We start from the raw sequence: 17,314 nt of genomic DNA on the forward strand, positions 1-17,314 counted from the left end.
GCTACTGTTGTTTCTTTATCATTCACCCCATATTGTAATTTCATATTATTGATATTTGTGATTTTGTGGAGAACCGCTCCACAACCATGTTGACGCATATTTGCATATAGCCTTTATGATTCAATTGACTACTTGATCCAATCTTGGTATTCCTATACACCACCATATCCTCTCTATTTGACTTTCAAAGTTTCAGTTAATAATCATTCACTCCACCTCTCTTATTCATCGCTAAACTTTCACCAACTCTTTTTTAACATTTAGATTAATATCCCTTAGTTTAATCCATACTCATCATAAAAAATATCATTATCCTTTTTTTCTCCTTTCTAAGCATATCTATTAACAACAACAAATTGCCCCCCCCCCCCTCAATCCGATATATTTTTTTTAATTTATGCTTCTACATATCTGCTCAATAGAAATGCAAAGACTTGCTCCAAAAAAAAGGATTCCAACCAAGGGAGGAATCCTTTCCTTCGTTTACTCACTTGGAAGGAGTTATGACGCAGCACAACTGCCAGAGAGGATGACTGGCACCTCCCCTTGGAGGCAGGGGTTCATCACTGAACTTAGGGCGGTACCATGATAGCCTCATGCATAATTTTCTTCTTGGGGTGAAAGTACATCACGGGTTTGATGGCGGAAGTACTCCAGACACACATTTGTCTCTACACGTCTTCCCCAAAAAAGGGGCAGCAGTGCATCCACATTGTTTCTCTCACACAGCGCTCCTGCTGCACACAACACTGGGCTAGCACTGGTAGTCCACCAAGAGAATACCGTCTTTGTCCCAGAAAACAAACGCCAATTTCTGGGTTCAGAACTTCTTTGGGACTCACTGTGACACCATTCCTTTGACTGTTCCTTGGTTTCAGGGTGTGATTTTTCAGGATGTGGAGCCAAGTTTCATCGTCACTAACCTAGCCAAAAGTCCTGTGCAGCTTTAAAATGAGCCAAAACGGTTTTGGACGCTTCAACTTGTTCCTTCTTCTGATCACTGTTCAAACATTTTGCACCCATTTCGCTGAAAGCTTGCACATGTCTAGAAATAGTGATTAACAAGCCCAACACGCTCCCTTGAGCTGTCAAGTATCTGGGCTATCCTCAATAATTAGCTCATGGACAGCATCACAGGTTGCCATGTCAGTTGAGGTTCGGGGGCTCCCACTGCGGGGCTCATCTTCAACTGTGAAATGCCCAGTCTTGAAACAAGATATTTAGGTTTTGACAGTGCTGTAGGAAGGACACATCTCCCCCAGTGTTTGTGATATTGAGATATGTCCTTTGCTGACTTTCCCTGGAGAAACAAAAACTTCAAGATGGCCCGTAACTCCAACGACGTGAAACTTGTATGTGTCTCTACCATCACATCTTCTCACTAAAACAAAAAACAGGTTTAAGAATCGCAAAGACCTGATCTTTGCACAGTTGCATACTAGGATATTAGGCTGTCATATGCTCCCACACTCAATTTTCTATTTCATCTGGAAGTGGGCAAAGCCAGAAACTTCTCAGCACCCCCTTGTATGAAATTACAATATGGGGTGAATGATAAAGAAACACAACTCAACAGTAGCAAATATGTCATATAGCATGTCAAAATTACAATTAGTGTATTTGTTATGTTATAGATTATCAATGTTATCGTTAAAAATGATTTCTTTATTGTAATCAAATTTAGATGAGACGCTTCAAGGAGTATATGGGACCACTAATTTAGCTGAAAAGTAGTGAATCAAAGGGAGAAAGAAAGAGAAAATATAGTTTAGGGAGAAATGGTTTAAAGCTTAGCATGTCGTTCAATCTTGGATAATGTTATAGTGTATTAGATACAAATATGTGTAGAAACAGTCAATAATAAATGTAACAACTGGAGGGCATACATACAGCATTTTTCATTTTAACTGATGTTAGACCTGTCATTTATTTTTAATTCGTGTAAATGTAGAACACTAAAAAATAAGTGATTGTATATTGTTATTGATGTCTATTGTTCTAATTGCAATAAACATGAAATGATCTGAATAATGTTTGTTAAAACAAGTTAAAACATTTTTTGATGTATTTCACATAGATTAAGTCGCCTTGTTTATGCATCCTTATTACCGTAAGGGGTAATGTTCTGGAAATATAAATATAGCATTTTTGCTGAAGGTTCTCGTAAAAATAGCCAATAAAAAGGTGAGTATTTTTGTGTAAGGGCGAATCTGCTGCAGCTGTCCAAGCAAGGACAAAATTGCCCTTATATGGGTTAATTTTAATTTCTAGTGCTAGGGCACTGCCCACATGCTGAATCTGACCAAGGGGTACTGGCAGATACCCTTAGCCGAAGGGATCTGGGGAAAAAAATATTTCTCCACTCCAAGCCATTCAGATTATGGACGGCACCAGCCACATCGATAAGTAGCTACATCAGTATCAAAGATACACATCAGTCTATTTGGAATATGTTCTTTTATTAGTATGGACTGGAAGACCCACTTTCCAAATGTTCAGGTAGTGTTAGATATTTTAAGCAAAGGGGGGTTCATGGTGAACTCGGAAAAATGTGGGATGTAGTAAACAAAGTGTTTGAGGTTCCCACAGCAGTCCCTGCTAAACTGTTCTGCTGCATCCCACACTTGTGTACCCTGTTGAGCTGCCAAGCGCAGTACTTATTCCTTGTCTCTGGCTGACAGAGAATGCAGTACTTGGAATCTGACTGCATCTGTCTGCTGCCTGTCCTGACCCTTGCTTGGCCCAGGACTGCGTTCACCTGCCACAGAGGCCCCTACAGCCTTCCTCCTGAGGTAGGGTTACTCTGAGGGGAGTGACCTGGTTGCATTCTGCAGCAAAGAGCCTAGTCATCTTGCGGGATGCCCTGGTGAAGACCTAGTGTCACTTTTAGCCTCAGGATATCCTGCGCCACTTGTGGAGTTCCAAACAGGTTATCTATGCGATAGCAAAAGCTTGGCTGGAATTGGGTTATGCAACAAGACAAGAATCCCAGCAATACATGACCCAGAAAACCAGCAAATCTACAACAATATTGCTAAAAAAGTCACAGACATTTCATATTCAATCCAATCAAAATGATGTTGTGGGAAGTAAATTAACCACTCTAGCGGTAATCCTAAGTGTGACTAGGGGGTGGAATCCACTCGCAAAAAGCAGTAACCCCGAACTTTGGAAGCCCCTCTTACCTGTGCCTTGGCTCCAGTGGCAATCGGATGAACCCGCTGTGATGCTGGGGAGTCTGTTCGCATTTGCGGTTAGATGCGATGCACCATGCAGGATTTCTGCATGTTGCATCACATCTGTTGATTTGAGCAGCAATAGTAAGTTCCTGGGGTAATGTCAGCGGCGATTTCCCACTGGCATCACCCCCAGATTTTACTAAAGCTGCTCACATCACCTGGAGGATGTGACGCTCACATCCTCCTGGTGATGTGAGCAACCGTTGGTGGATCTAGGGGGTGACATCTTCCGGGTGATGCCGTGGAGTGATGGAATCTGGGGGACATAAAATTTAAAAGCAGATTACTATGTAATCTGCTTTTAAACTTTTTTTACAGTAAAAAACACATAATAAAAGTAAAAGTACATATTTTAGTGCACCAAGCATCATTGGCCAGTGCCGATTTACATTTTGCCCTGACCTTGATCTGACCTTTTGATGTCTTTTAAATCACTTCCTGAATGTACCATTTTATCACTTTGTCTTTGACAATTGTTCCTGACTGATTGCTGCCAAAGAAAGCGATTTGGAGTCCCTTGTGGAATTAAGCAATAATGATTCACCAGGATATTTGTCAGACAGCAAAAGTGAACTGAGCGACGATTCTGAACCTGAGGTCAGTGCTGTGCGCACATGGTGCTCTATTGACTTTGAACAGCAGCGCCAAGGTTCCCATTTATGCACCTAGGATGAAAATGGAGGCTGAATCCGACGACCCTCTGGCATACCTAAAGTTGGTTTTGACCGATGAATTTATTAAAAAAATGTTGCGGAGGCAAACAGGCCTTTTTTTTTATGCAAACGTATATGCTCTGTGTTTGCTAACTTTTTGAATTTTTCTGCTAATTTTTTTATGCTAACGTATAAACTGCTCTGTGTTTGCTAACTTAATAAAAAAATTGAATGCAAACATGTATGCTACTATGTTTGCTTTTTGAATTTTTTTGCTATTTTTTTTTTTTATGCAAACATATATGCTGCTCTGTGTTTGCTAACACTTGCAACCTTCACCACACTATAAAAGAACATGCTCCACACCTGAGGTTTGCAAGAAGTAGAAAGTGGGAACCTGTGACCAAGGATAACGTTTGGCTGTTTTTGGGCCTGGTGATCCTGTAGGGAGAAGAAAATGATTGCCTCTCCATTCTTTGGCACAGTCACGCCAGAAAACTGCTTTTCCCTCATCATGAAGTACCTGCACTTCGTAAACAATGAAGAATTTGATGAGATTACCCATCCTGCACCAAAACTGAAGAACATTTGGGAACTGTCTCAGATGATTCTACAAAATTTCCAGCAAACCCATGTGCCAGAAAGAGATGCCAGCATTGGTAGTCTAATGGCTTATACAAGGGGATGCTCAGCTGGGTGCAGTACATTGCGTCAAAAAGGGCACGATTTGGCGTGAAAACGTATTTGCTGTGCAGATCCTCATCTGGCTACATCTGGAATACAGGAAAACCATTGCTAGGTCAAAGCTATTGTGTCAAAGCTACTGACAATTCTACACATCTCCTGAGCTTTGGTTTGTGCGTGGTTTGCTGCTCAAAGACCGATGACAGAGGAAGGAAGAAACGTAAAGAAACCATGTTCTACTGTCCTGACTGTGATGTTGGACTTCGTGCAGCACCCTGCTTTAAAATCTACCACACCCGGCATGTCTACATCATTTACATTGGACTGACAGATTGCACTTGAGTGTTAATGAGTCATTTACTAGAATCCTAAAAGCACTGGAGGATTTATATAAATTACTTATTAACAGATTCTATCTTTCAGGGATTCATACATTGAAATCCTCCAGCTGTGTAATGAATGTCTAACTCAGTGAATAACTCATTGACAGACACTAGTAGAGTCAAATATAAACATGGAGGACTTAACCCATTCAGCAGTTGACCAGAGCTCTTATCAATGAGTACAATTTAATTAATGCTAATTAACCCATGTTAAAACCAAGGTTTGATCCTTTCACCTAATATTTTTTTCACTTACTTCCATTTTGCATACTCTTTAGGTGTCCCCAACATTCCTCCTCAGTAATTTCCAAAGATATTATGTTTAAGGGCTTTACAATTAACTTAAAAAAGTCTAAATCTCCTCTAGTGTTACATTTGACTACTGAGGTAGTCAAAATGTCCTATCCATATGATATAGTGCTGGAAATGGTGTAGTATACTGAAGACAAAAGTATATTCTTGTGTGTATAAAAATCAATTTCAAGTCACATTTCTAAGGATAATTAAAGGTCATAAAAGGTTGTTGTATATTTGGCCATTCCATTGCACTTTGCAACATTTTATCTTAAAGAAGGCATAGAAACTTCAGAGAGGTACCAAAATTGATACAAAATGTAAATGTTTAGAAATCTGCATCCTCTTCCTTAAGCTTTTATTTACACAGGTAAACTTACACTGAATGTGTACATGTTGGCCTGGGAGAATACAGCCTTGTTCAAAACAATGTATGTCTCCAGAATACATTAGCTATGCAATTTCCAGTTTTTTTTTTTTTTTTAGTAATACGTTACCCCTTAAAGTGTGCACATTTCTAAAGAATGAAACAATACTGAGTACACAAATGTTCCAGCATAGTGGATACAACCAATAAAGGCTCATAGAATCTGTAGTGGCCTGTGGTAGAAAGGGTAAATTAGGCCTAAATTAATTTTTCATGCAATATAGGGGTCATAGGACAGTCACATTCCTTATGTTCCTGCTTCTTTATCAAAAATTTCACCATGCCATGAAAAATGCCTTTTAGTGAGGGCTCCATCTTACTCCATCTTACTTTCCTCTGGTAAATCCCAGGTCTCCAGTCTGACCCTTGTCACAATGCAGTTCTGCTTTGGATAACCTGCTTTGTAGAAGATGACCTACCTAAAGGAATGGAGGAGTATTTCCAATTGCCTTAACTAGTTATATATTTATACTTTTAGATATTTAAAAAGTTTTCACATAAACTATTGACTTTTACACGAATATATGTTTATTTTTTTTAATGTACACACACATCATGGGCTCTGTTTATAAAACAGGGAATCAGACATTACCTCAGACATTCCTTCGTGAGAATCTTTCAGGTCTATGTGTTTCAATGGCTGTAACTTATTCCCACCTGGGAATGTTACATCCCCTGCTTTATACATAGAGCCCCAAAAGTACATAAGCAATAAATATTTAGCAGAGACTCTTACCAGTTTACACTAAAAAGTAGTGATAGGTTAGAGATAATACTCTTTAATACCAGGTGTACTTTGTTGGCTGAAACCAATAATAAAAAAAATAAATATTATAACCATCTCTGTACAATATTAGACAATGTTTTCCAAATTATCAACAGTGGCACATACAAGCTATAGAAGGTACAACACACTATATTTAATTTTCCATTCTCGTTGCATCTATTGAATACAACAGCAATACATTTATTGACCATAGGGGTTGACTAACAAAGTCCAGTTGTTTTTCTCACTACAGATACTTATCCTTAGTCTTGCATGTAAGTGTCAGTTTCTATGTACTAGGCATGATCAACATAAGAAAATTATTAATACAAGTACTTTTGGAATTCTGTGGCTTTGCAGGTTTGGGAGCAAATATGTTCACACAAAAGCACATGGCTTGGTACACACAACAGAAATAAATGCTGTAAATCTAATGCTTTGTGTTAAAAAAAGACAGACTGAAAGGTCCAAAGCCTATGGGCCATCAAGAATGCACAACGGTTACCCTCGGGACTCGAGAGACCTGCAGAAAAAGAGTAAGGGTTAGTAAAGCACTACAAAAAATTGGGCTTAAATGCTCTAAAACATCAAGGAAATAAAAAGAATATATCTTGAAATCATAAGGTAATCAGCACGTTAATTGCCACAACTTAAAAAAGTGATGCATTTTACAGAAACATCTACTGCATCAGAGTTTTTACAGGGTGTTTGATGTAAAAAGTCTGAAAAAGTAGTTGTTTCTGTGAAAAATGTCACTTTAAGGAAGTTGCAGCAATTCACATCTGAATTCCTCATTCTTTCTGACCAACATACAAAGAACCTACCTTTTAAAAATGCTGTAAACTATGTTTTGATGTTTTTTTTAAACAAATAAACTTTTCTCCACCCATTTTATCACACCCACCATTTGCTGAGATGTGTAAAGAGCGCTGCTGCCTCTGCCTTTGTCCCTTTTTGTTTTTTAATGTTGGGGGATATCCTCTTATAGTAGCTGTAGTATTGTCATTATTAGGCAGAAACACAGTGGCAATCCAGAGAAATTTGATTACAGTTACTCTATGTGGGTATTGGTGCCATCTATTGACAGCTGAAGAAATAACACCTTTGGCAAAACTAAGACAGTTGGGAGCTATGCATTAGTACCTTGATCAGTTGGAGTATGGTGATATTTACTCCCCAAACCTATTTACTATTGATGCAGTTTTCCTAAGCAGCAGAGATTCAGGATCACACGCATGCTAGGATCACATGAATTTGACAAACAGTGCCGGTAAATGCAGCATTGCTTTAAAGAGCTTGTTCACCAATGTTAGAAGTCTGGCAAACAAAATAGGTTGGAAGCCCTAATGAATGTAGAGCATTATGACTTAGTTGGTATTGCTGAATCTTGGCTTGGTTCTTCACATGATTGGGCTGTCAATATTCCTGGTTATACTCTCTTTCGTAAAGACAGAGTCAAACGAAAAGGTGGTGGAGTCTGTCTGTCTGTGAGAGGTGATCCGAAAGTGAATGTGAAAAAAGAAATTGTTGAAAGTGATACATTATGGGTGGAGTTGAATATTGGGATGCATAATACACCGTTTTAATTACTGTACTCTGCTATAGGCCCCCAAAGCTAAGGAAGAAATAGAGAATCAACTACTAGCACAGATAGAAAAAGCTGCAAAAGCTGGTAATGCTTTATTAATAGAGTAATGCCATTACAGGTACAGCAAAAGGCAGGAAATTGATTAATTTAATATAAGATAGTTTTGTGGTACAGTTTATAAAAGTTCCAACTAGAAATGATACTCTGCTGGACCTAGTTTTTTCTTTTTTGTTTCAATAAATTTTTATTAAATTTCAAACTAAGAGAACAACAAGGTGCAAAAACAATACAGAACATTCCAAATCGTGGTTCAGAAAAAAACAAAATATATTGTAATGGTCAATTGAGTTCAGGGAACTATCGGTTCAAACTGTTACTCTTGAAGCTGAATTACCCAATAGAGAAATGAGCTATTTCCAGAAATACACAACCCCTCCTGTGTAAAACTTATTGGAATGCAGCCAATTTTAATACAAAAATTTAAATAAAAGAAAGAGGAAAAGAAAGAAGAAAAAAAGAGGTGGGGGGGGGGATGGAGAAGGCAAGGCATAGGAGAAAGGGAAAACAGGTCAGCTCAAATCACGAAAATAAGGTGTCTGAGAACCTAAAAGGACCAAAATTATTGTACCTGCTTTAAAGCGTCAAGGAAGTACGATCCTAACCCACCCGCATATTTTCAACCCAAGGTGACCATACTCGCTGGAACTGAGGCACAGTAACGGTAAGTATGGCCCTCAATTTTTCATTCACCAGAAACCATGACATCTTACTTTTGACTTGTGATATATTGGGAGTGGTGGACCACCAAGCTTTTGCTATTACCATTTTGGTGGCTGTAAAAAGATGTGTCAGCACACGAAATTGTGTTGTAGTACACATTTCAGTTTGTAAATTGAGCAAGGCTGCTGCATGACATTTAGGGAAGGACCTTCCCACCACTGTATATGCTAATTCGTATACCTGCGTCCAGAATCTACGTAGCTTGGAGCACTCCTACCAAATATGAAAGGTACCTGGCGAGCTGCAGCCTCGAAAACACATAGGAGGTCAGGTTTCATTTTGGCCAGTCTCACCGGAACCATGTAGCAGTGATCATATTATGATTTTATTTAATGAATGTTGTATACAGGAAGCAAAAACAGGAAAGATAAAAACATTTTATTTTAAGAGCGCACATTTTCCATTATTAAGGGCAGCTTTCTGTGACATGGACTGGGAGAGAATATTGTCCTCAAAGAACAGAAATGGGAATGTTTTAAGTCTGTTCTACACAAACACACATATTCCAATAGGTAATGAGAGGCAAAAATTAAAACCTATGTGGCTCACAACTAATATTGAAAAAACTATAAAGAGTAAAAAAGAGGCATTCCAAAAATATAAAAATGAAGGAACACCATTATGATTTTAAAACTATAGAGAATATAACAAACAATGTAAAAATTAGATAAAATGTGCAAAACTTCAAAATGAAAGATTGCAAAAGAAAGGCAAACCCTAATTTTTTTTAAATATAAACAAAAAGATTACCCCCAGTGGTAATCCTGAGTGTGGGGTGGAATCCACTTGCATCCTGCACCAAAACTGAAGAAAATTTGGAAAGTGTCTCAGATGATTCTACAAAATTTCCAGCAAACCCATGTGCCAGAAAGGGATGTCAGCATTGACGAAAGTCAAAGAGGGCATGATTTGGCATGAAAATGTATATGCTGTGCGAATTCTCATCTGGCTACATCTGGAATACAGTACTTTACAGTGGAAAAGGGACACCGTTCAAGCCCAGCCACAGCCATTATGGATTTGCAACATCTTCAGTGCTATCCCTTATTGAGCCATTGCTAGATCAGGGCTAGTGTATCACAACTGACAAATTCTACACCTCTCCTGAGCTTTATGAGTTCCTTCTGCAACACAGAATAGATGCGTATGGAACCGTTAGGGCTAAGAAAGATGTGTGCCTGATGAGTACTGTCCATGATGCCTCCACTGTTCTGGTACGCACAAAACGTGGGAAAGAAGTGATGAAGCCACAGGAGGTGATTGACTACAACAACACCATGGGAGGTGTCGACAGAGCTGACCAAGCCATGACATTTCACCCAGCGATGCGGAAACTACAAGAAGATTTTCAGGCATCTAGTTGAGCAGTGCCAATGGAATGCCTACATTCTGTACAGAAAAAGGGCCAGAAGAGAGCAAGGACCTCTGTTCTCCATCTTGATGATAATAAGCATCTATTTGGATGCCTACCAAGCAACACCAAGCAATATAAAAGGTGTTAGTGCACTGAGAAGCGTGCTTGCTTTTCTAGCCAGACTGCTGTACTAGGGATTGTGTAATACTAGTTGCACGTTTTTTTATCATTAATATTGTCTGGTCTTCTAACATTTGTAATCCTGCCAACATCCCCAATATACATTCAAGAATACAAAAACGAGAAAAATACGGAATTTTAACGGCAGTGGATTTGTAAAAAGTTATCATATACCTTTTTTTTTTCCTTCATTAAGAAACAACAGTTAAAATATCACGAAGACACTCATGTGGCCTAAAGTGCATATGTCTGACAACAACTAGGACCTAGATTCCTGTGGGTCAGGAGAACTTCCTGCACCTTCCATACCCAGACAATGGATATAGAGGAAGACAGTAGGAGTTTTGCAAAAAATGTAAATGACTATATTAATATCACATATGGGCAAAATACAAAACAATGTTCCATGCAACTAAAACATTATCAAAAACAATTATCCCAAGTCCACTAAAAAAGTGGAGTTCCCTGGGATAATCTTTGGTTGCAAAGTCCATAGGGTATCATTATCCAAAGGGAAATGAGTCTCAAAACAATCCCGACGCGTATGGCCCGCTTGGGCTTCCTTAGGGAATGATGACACCTATATGAAAACTAGTAGAGACATATAATGAAACAATAGTAATTAGTAAATACTAAATAGTTGAGATTAAATACTAAATGAAACAATAGTAATTAGTAAATACTAAATAGTTATAAGCATCCAAAGGTAAAGTAAATACATTGGTGTCAATACGATAAAGTAATGAAAACATCATGTAAGTTGGTTGAGTGTACATTCTACCGACTTGGGCTTCCTCAGGGGAATATGGGACATATATGAAGTAAGTGGACATATATATCTAAGTTGGTTGAGCACATGTGTGTTCTGTGCACATGTGAGGGTATTCCCATGCTTTGTTTGTTGCATTTGGCCTCTCCGCATGCACTCCAGACACTTGAATATAAACCAGATTTTTTACCCCCTTGACATTACTTGGATTAGAATTCAGCTCCTAAATCATTGGCTTCAGTTTGACTAACTGTAAAGTTCGACCAACACTAGCTATGACAGCCTGACTATAAATTTCTTTGGTAAGAAGGAATGGTCTTGGATATCCATTTACCTAACATTTTAGAAGACAGGGAAATGCCAGAGACAGATTGCATGGTTACAACAACAAACAAATGTCTTACCTAGTTTTTTTCTTGTCTTCAAAATCTACAAGGTGTAAGGATAGGTGTAAGGGCAAGCTGGAACCTATCTGTAAAAATCGGTCAAAGTTTTTACCAGGTAGTTACAGACATGTAAATTGGGTTTCTTTAGTTGGCAAGATACTAGAGAGTTTGATAAAGGACCACATAGAAGATTTTTTGTTAAAAATAAATATTATAAAATGGATTAAAAAGACAGTAGTTTTCAAACATATCTTCTACCTTTTTAAAAGGAAGTAAACATTTATATGGAGTAGTAGTGGATATTGTATACATTGATTTTTCAGAAGCATTTGACACTACCCCGCAGTTGGCTACTATGCAAGTTAAGGTCTATATGATTGGAACATTCCAACTGTAAATGGATAGAAAACTGGCTTAGAGTCCATATTGAGGTCAGTAATTATTGGTTCATACTTTGAATAGCCTAATGTTGTTATTGGTGTAACCCAGGGTTCAGTGTTGTGATCCCTATGAAATAAAGAATTTGACTAATTACAATGCTTGCAGATGCCTTCACTTCCTTGTATTAGGAGAGATTAGGAGAAATGTGGGCCAAATGTGGGAGGTACAAAAAAAGATATTCAATCCTAAAAATCCAGAGAAAAGACAGCATAACAGTAAGAGATCCACAAAGATCCTGACAACTTGATCCTTAGCCTTGTTGCTCCAGTAAAAGATTGGGTCCATCCAAAGAAACATATAAAAACAAACTCAAAGAGCATAGGGAAGACCATTATCAAAGTTTATCATACAGTGTAATGGATTAGCTTCAAACGCACTCACTGCATAGAGGTACCTAAAATTTCAGGGCGCTCTGACCACTTTTATGTATTCCATTCTTGTAAACAAAACATAAAGATCGCAGGAGATCATCATGGGCCTTAAAAAACAATAAGGCTACATACACACTTGTTCGATACACAATGAATATAAATGTATGTGTGTATTCAAATTGATCATTTTTACTTTCCAGTACTGTTCTTTTAAGCATTTTAAGCATGTATAAAATGCAAAATGCAAATATTAAGACTTTTTTTTTATTTACAGGTGTTATATATAATAAAATATTAACTTATGCTGTACGTGGACATAATTTTAATCAAAGCGTTCTTGCTGAACCTCTGTTTTCAATGACATCAGCTCATAATCTGCAGCCCTCAGTGCTTTTAAAATGCTTTGTAGCAGGGTGTGCACAGTCTTAATCCTGCGTAGCAGTCGTTTCTTTCTGATGTGACCTGTTTGGAAAAATAAAAAAGCATAGTGCGTTTCCAGTTTCCAGTTTCACAGGTAAGTTTCCAGGTGACAAATGCACTGGGGTATTTCTCTGTGCACAATGTATTAATGATTATCTTGTGTTCTGTCTCCACTTGAATAAACTTGTATAAAAAAAAATAATTACATAATATATATTAATGAACCATAATGAGGTTAAAAATAAGAAAACCAGACATCCATCCTAACAAGGGAAGGAGACTTAAGCCTATTTTACAGCACATTCTTCATTGAAAAGCTCCCCTGCATTCGTTGATCAGTATATTAGTGCCTTGTAGGAATTCATTTGCTATACAAATCCTTTACTACATTTCCTGTGAACCTGATTCTCTGACATTACGTATCAATATATTCTAACCTGAAAGCCTGGCGGCCATCTTGCACACATGGCACCTTATATTGTAGAGCATCAGCATCCACATCCATCCTAACAAGGGAAGAGGATTTAAGCCTTTTTTACAACATACTCTTCACTGAAAAGCTTTTCTCCACTCGTTGATCAGTAAATTTGTGGCTTATGGGACATCATCTGCTATAGAAATCCTCTATTACACTCTATTAGTGCAGGCATCGCTGAATTCCAGTATCATCGTATTTTAATCCTATTTTCTTGGGGTTTTTCATCACTTCTGTTATAAAGTACTGAGCTTGCCATTACCAGCAGGAACCTTTTGTCTTAATTGCATAACTTTATTGTGAATACAATCAGGTCTGGAAGGGAATCTCCTGGCAATGCAGAAGTGACTCTCTTGAAATGTTTGCACTTTACATTTTTAATTTGCAAGACACAAAAGACTGTCTCAGAAAATATTTGCCTGAATCTTTTCAATCAGCCTATATATAACTGCTGGCTCAAAAGTTCTTTTGTTGCTTCAAACAGTTACAAAGATGTAATCCACTGGGAAAGTGCTTTCATACAGCCTGAGCATATTCCTTTTTTTTTGCCAGGTTTAACTGATTGCATTCTGAATTTATACACCTGCTTTCCTAACCTTGTGTATCGGCTTATTGCAACTACACTCTATTGGGACTGTCTCACAGGTTTAGTATACTGTGAGTCTGACGATTTCACCAGCCTCCTCTACTGTGACTATTGAGTTTACGAGACTTTAGAGATACCGTCATGTGCAGCTAAGTTCACAGGAAGTGAGGCTCCACTTTTTTAAATCGGGGAAACAAGCCTGCTTAACCTCCACTCTTTATATCCTCTAGTACAACCTCATATATTTGTTCTTCTCCCTTTAAAACATGGGCAAGGGTAAGCCGAATAGCCAATCCTCCCAAAAACGGGAAATAGGATTATGCCCTTTCCAAAACTCCTGGTCCTAGTGGAGGGGGTCCTCACACTAGATTCAACACTGCTCAGACCACCATGTCTGGTTTGGAACCCCATGACTTTACTCCAGAAGATTCTTCTTCTAATTTCCCTTCCTTATTGAGTGAAGATAAGGACCCTTCAAGCCCTACAAGCCCTCCACAAACATCCATGGACCCCACTGAGGTGTGGGACAGAGATGCCTACCTGAAGTCCCTACCTACCAAAGCAGACTTTGAATCGTACCTGGTACGCATTCAAAACTCTTTACGCTCTGAACTCACTCAGATCTGACCTCGGCTCTAGAATAGAGGAGGTTGAACGCACGACAGAGGATCTCCATACCCACGTAAAAAAAACATACCCATACTCTTAATGAACACTCAATGCTTCTTCAACAACTAATGTTGTACCAACAGGATGACCTGGAGAATCGAAGCTGCCGTAACAAAATATAAGGATCCGGGGACTTCCAGAATCGATAGAACCAAAGGACCTTCATGCTGCTGCAACGACTTTTTTTAATGAACTCCTTCAGAGACCTAGGGACACTATTATAGAAATTGAACGTATTCATCAAATCCTGGGCCCAAAAAGCCAGGACCCAGACAGACCAAGAGATGTCATTTGCTGGGTTCATTCTTTCCAGCTAAAAGAGCTTATCATGCAGGAAGCCAGGTCACAAGAGGAGTTCACCTTCAATCGTCCCATCTTGCTCCTAACTGATCTCTCTCGTAACACTTTGGCACTCCACCAAGTACTGCAACTGCTGAAAGACAACGACATCAAATATAGATGGGGCTTTCCATTTCAACTTCTTGATCACAGAGGTAGCAAATCGGCCCTCTTTTGTCAATTGGGAGACTTGCCTGTCTTCTTGGCGACGTTTGAGCTTCCCAAGTCGACCTTCCTGATTGGCCTACGCTCCCCACGATTTTAACCCCTCCAGCAAATTCTGACAGGCAGCGAGTACAGAGGAAGTCTAACGGAGACCAGGTGAGCAATTCTTCATAGGCCCCTTCGTGACTGTGGACTAATATATCTGGGGATTATTGTTGTACCCCCGAAACATGAGGACTGGTTGTCTCCCCTCCTTTAGTGGGTCTGGATTGCTTGCCCACAGAGGTGTTTTGTGGGTAAGATTTTTCTTTTTGTTGAAGTGCTCTTATATTGTTATTCTTAATATAGTTTATGATAATGATTCGCTTTTAGAGAATGTGGATGTTTACTTGTACCCTCCCCCGTACAGCTTACATTGGCTATTTCATCCAATATTTTTATTGACATATAATTATAGGCCTGGTCCGGGTGGTGGGGGACTCGTCCTGACCACCTGAGCTACCCCTTCCAAGGGAATTTGCGCAGCTGATCTGCGCTTATTGTTTTTTTTTTTGTGTTGTTTGTTTGTCTTTTTGTTTTGCACATTGTTTCATTCATCTGTCTACCCCTCCCTTTTATTTGACCTTCCCCTGTGTCCCTACTCCCTACCCTTGTGAAATACCTATACTACTAAGAAACTTTGAAAAGTCGCCTCCATCTTACTACAATGGGCACGGTTAAAGTAGTTACCTGTAATGTTAAAGGTTTGAATACTTCCCAAAAAATGCTCTTTTATTTTGGCAGAATTGCATAGGCTGAAGGTTTCATACAGGAAACCCATTTCCGGGCAGACAGGATTCCGAGATTGGGCAATAAGAGATATCCGGTAGCTTATCATAGCTGTACGGATTCATCTATATCCAAAGGGGTGAGTATTTTGATAGCCTCCTCTGTTACATGGCATTTTAAGGAACAACTGAGTTGCCCAAACGGCAGATTTATTTTTGCTAAGGGGTCTTTAGAAGGCTCTATAGTCACCTTGGCTGCTGTCTACCTTCCTAATACCAGTCAGGCCTCCTTTTTAACTGAAGTGCTCGAAAAACTGGAAAACTTTCGACAAGGTATACTGATCCTGGGAGGTGACTTTAATTTCTCGCCTGAGGGGGCAGTAGACAGCTTTGGTGGTAGTCTTACTTCTTCTCCCACTCGTACCAATGGTAGAATTCTAAAAGTTCTATCTCAACATAGACTTCTCGACGTATGGCGCGTTCTGCATCCCCAGGCTAGAGATTACACATTCTTCTCTTCCCCACATAGCTCATACTCGAGGATCGATCATTTCTGGATCCCACATTCCGAATTACACAGGGTACATTCTTGCTCAATTGGTTCCATTACTTTATCTGATCATGCTCCGGTATCCATTTCTATCGAACTATCCTATTCCTGCCCCAAATCTTGGAATTGGAGCCTGAACGAATCCCTTCTCCAAGACGCAGCTGTCTTGGCAGATGTCAATTCGGAATTATCCGTTTATTTTCAGACCAATGCCACTCCTGAGACCAGCCCTCTTTTACTATGGGAAGCCCATAAAGCAGTTATACGGGGTATATTCATTAAACATTAGACGAGACTTAAGCGAGCCCGCCAGAGGGAGATTGGGGACACTCTTCAGCGTATTGTCTCTCTCGAGTCTTCACATAAATCTTCACTAGACCCTACAGTGGGTAATGACCTCTGAGTTCTCCGTGAAAAACTTTCATTACTCTGTCTGAATAGGGCGAAACTGGCTCTGACTAAATGCAGAAGAATGTTCTGTGAACTTGTTCGATGAAAGTAGCGGCTTATGCCGACCAATCTCCCTTCTTAATCAAGACCTCAAACTTTTTACAAAAATTCTTGCCTCCAGATTGATCAAGGTCATGTATAAACTCGTTCATTTTGATCAGGTTGGTTTCATGCCCGGCAGGGAGGCCAGGGACAATACGACCAGAGTACTGAACTGGATTTATTATGCCGAGTCCAGACGTTTTCTGCTTATGCTGCTGTCAACGGACGCTGAAAAAGCTTTTGATCAGGTAGATTGGCTCTATATGGACTGTACTTTATCACACATAGGCCTGGGCCCGAGGATGTTATCATAGATGCGGGCCATTTACTCTGAGCCCACAGCTAGGGTCAGGGTGAATGGACTGCTCTCCGATTCACTGCCCATTTCTAACGGCACAAGACAGGGCTGTCCTCTATCTCCTTTTATTTTCATCTTATCCCTGGAACTGCTCCTGCACATGATTCATGCCTCCTCTACGGTCTCGGGCCTGGACATGGGAGGCTCGGTCCAGAAAGTAGCGGCTTATGCCGATGAT

General features: G+C 39.4%; 1 protein-coding gene across 7 annotated transcripts in view; it reads right to left on the bottom strand.

Annotated features, from left to right (window-relative positions):
- LIN7B (lin-7 homolog B, crumbs cell polarity complex component) overlaps positions 1–17,314 on the bottom strand; it is a 226,843-nt gene that overhangs the window by 24,588 nt on the left and 184,941 nt on the right. For 4 of the 7 annotated variants that reach the window (XM_072426509.1, XM_072426506.1, XM_072426508.1 and 1 more), the window contains one exon: positions 6,186–6,969. The exons of 1 other annotated variant lie outside the window; for it this stretch is intronic. In XM_072426509.1, the coding sequence (XP_072282610.1) occupies positions 6,890–6,969 (80 nt within the window). In that variant the 3' untranslated portion in view covers positions 6,186–6,889. Of the gene's footprint in view, positions 1–6,185; positions 12,778–17,314 lie in introns of those variants that run through there. 2 more of the 7 variants (XR_011922785.1, XM_072426504.1) reach the window with 2 other exon arrangements.

The sequence above is a fragment of the Pyxicephalus adspersus genome, chromosome 11, assembly GCF_032062135.1.
Source record: "Pyxicephalus adspersus chromosome 11, UCB_Pads_2.0, whole genome shotgun sequence".
Taxonomy (NCBI): domain Eukaryota; kingdom Metazoa; phylum Chordata; class Amphibia; order Anura; family Pyxicephalidae; genus Pyxicephalus; species Pyxicephalus adspersus.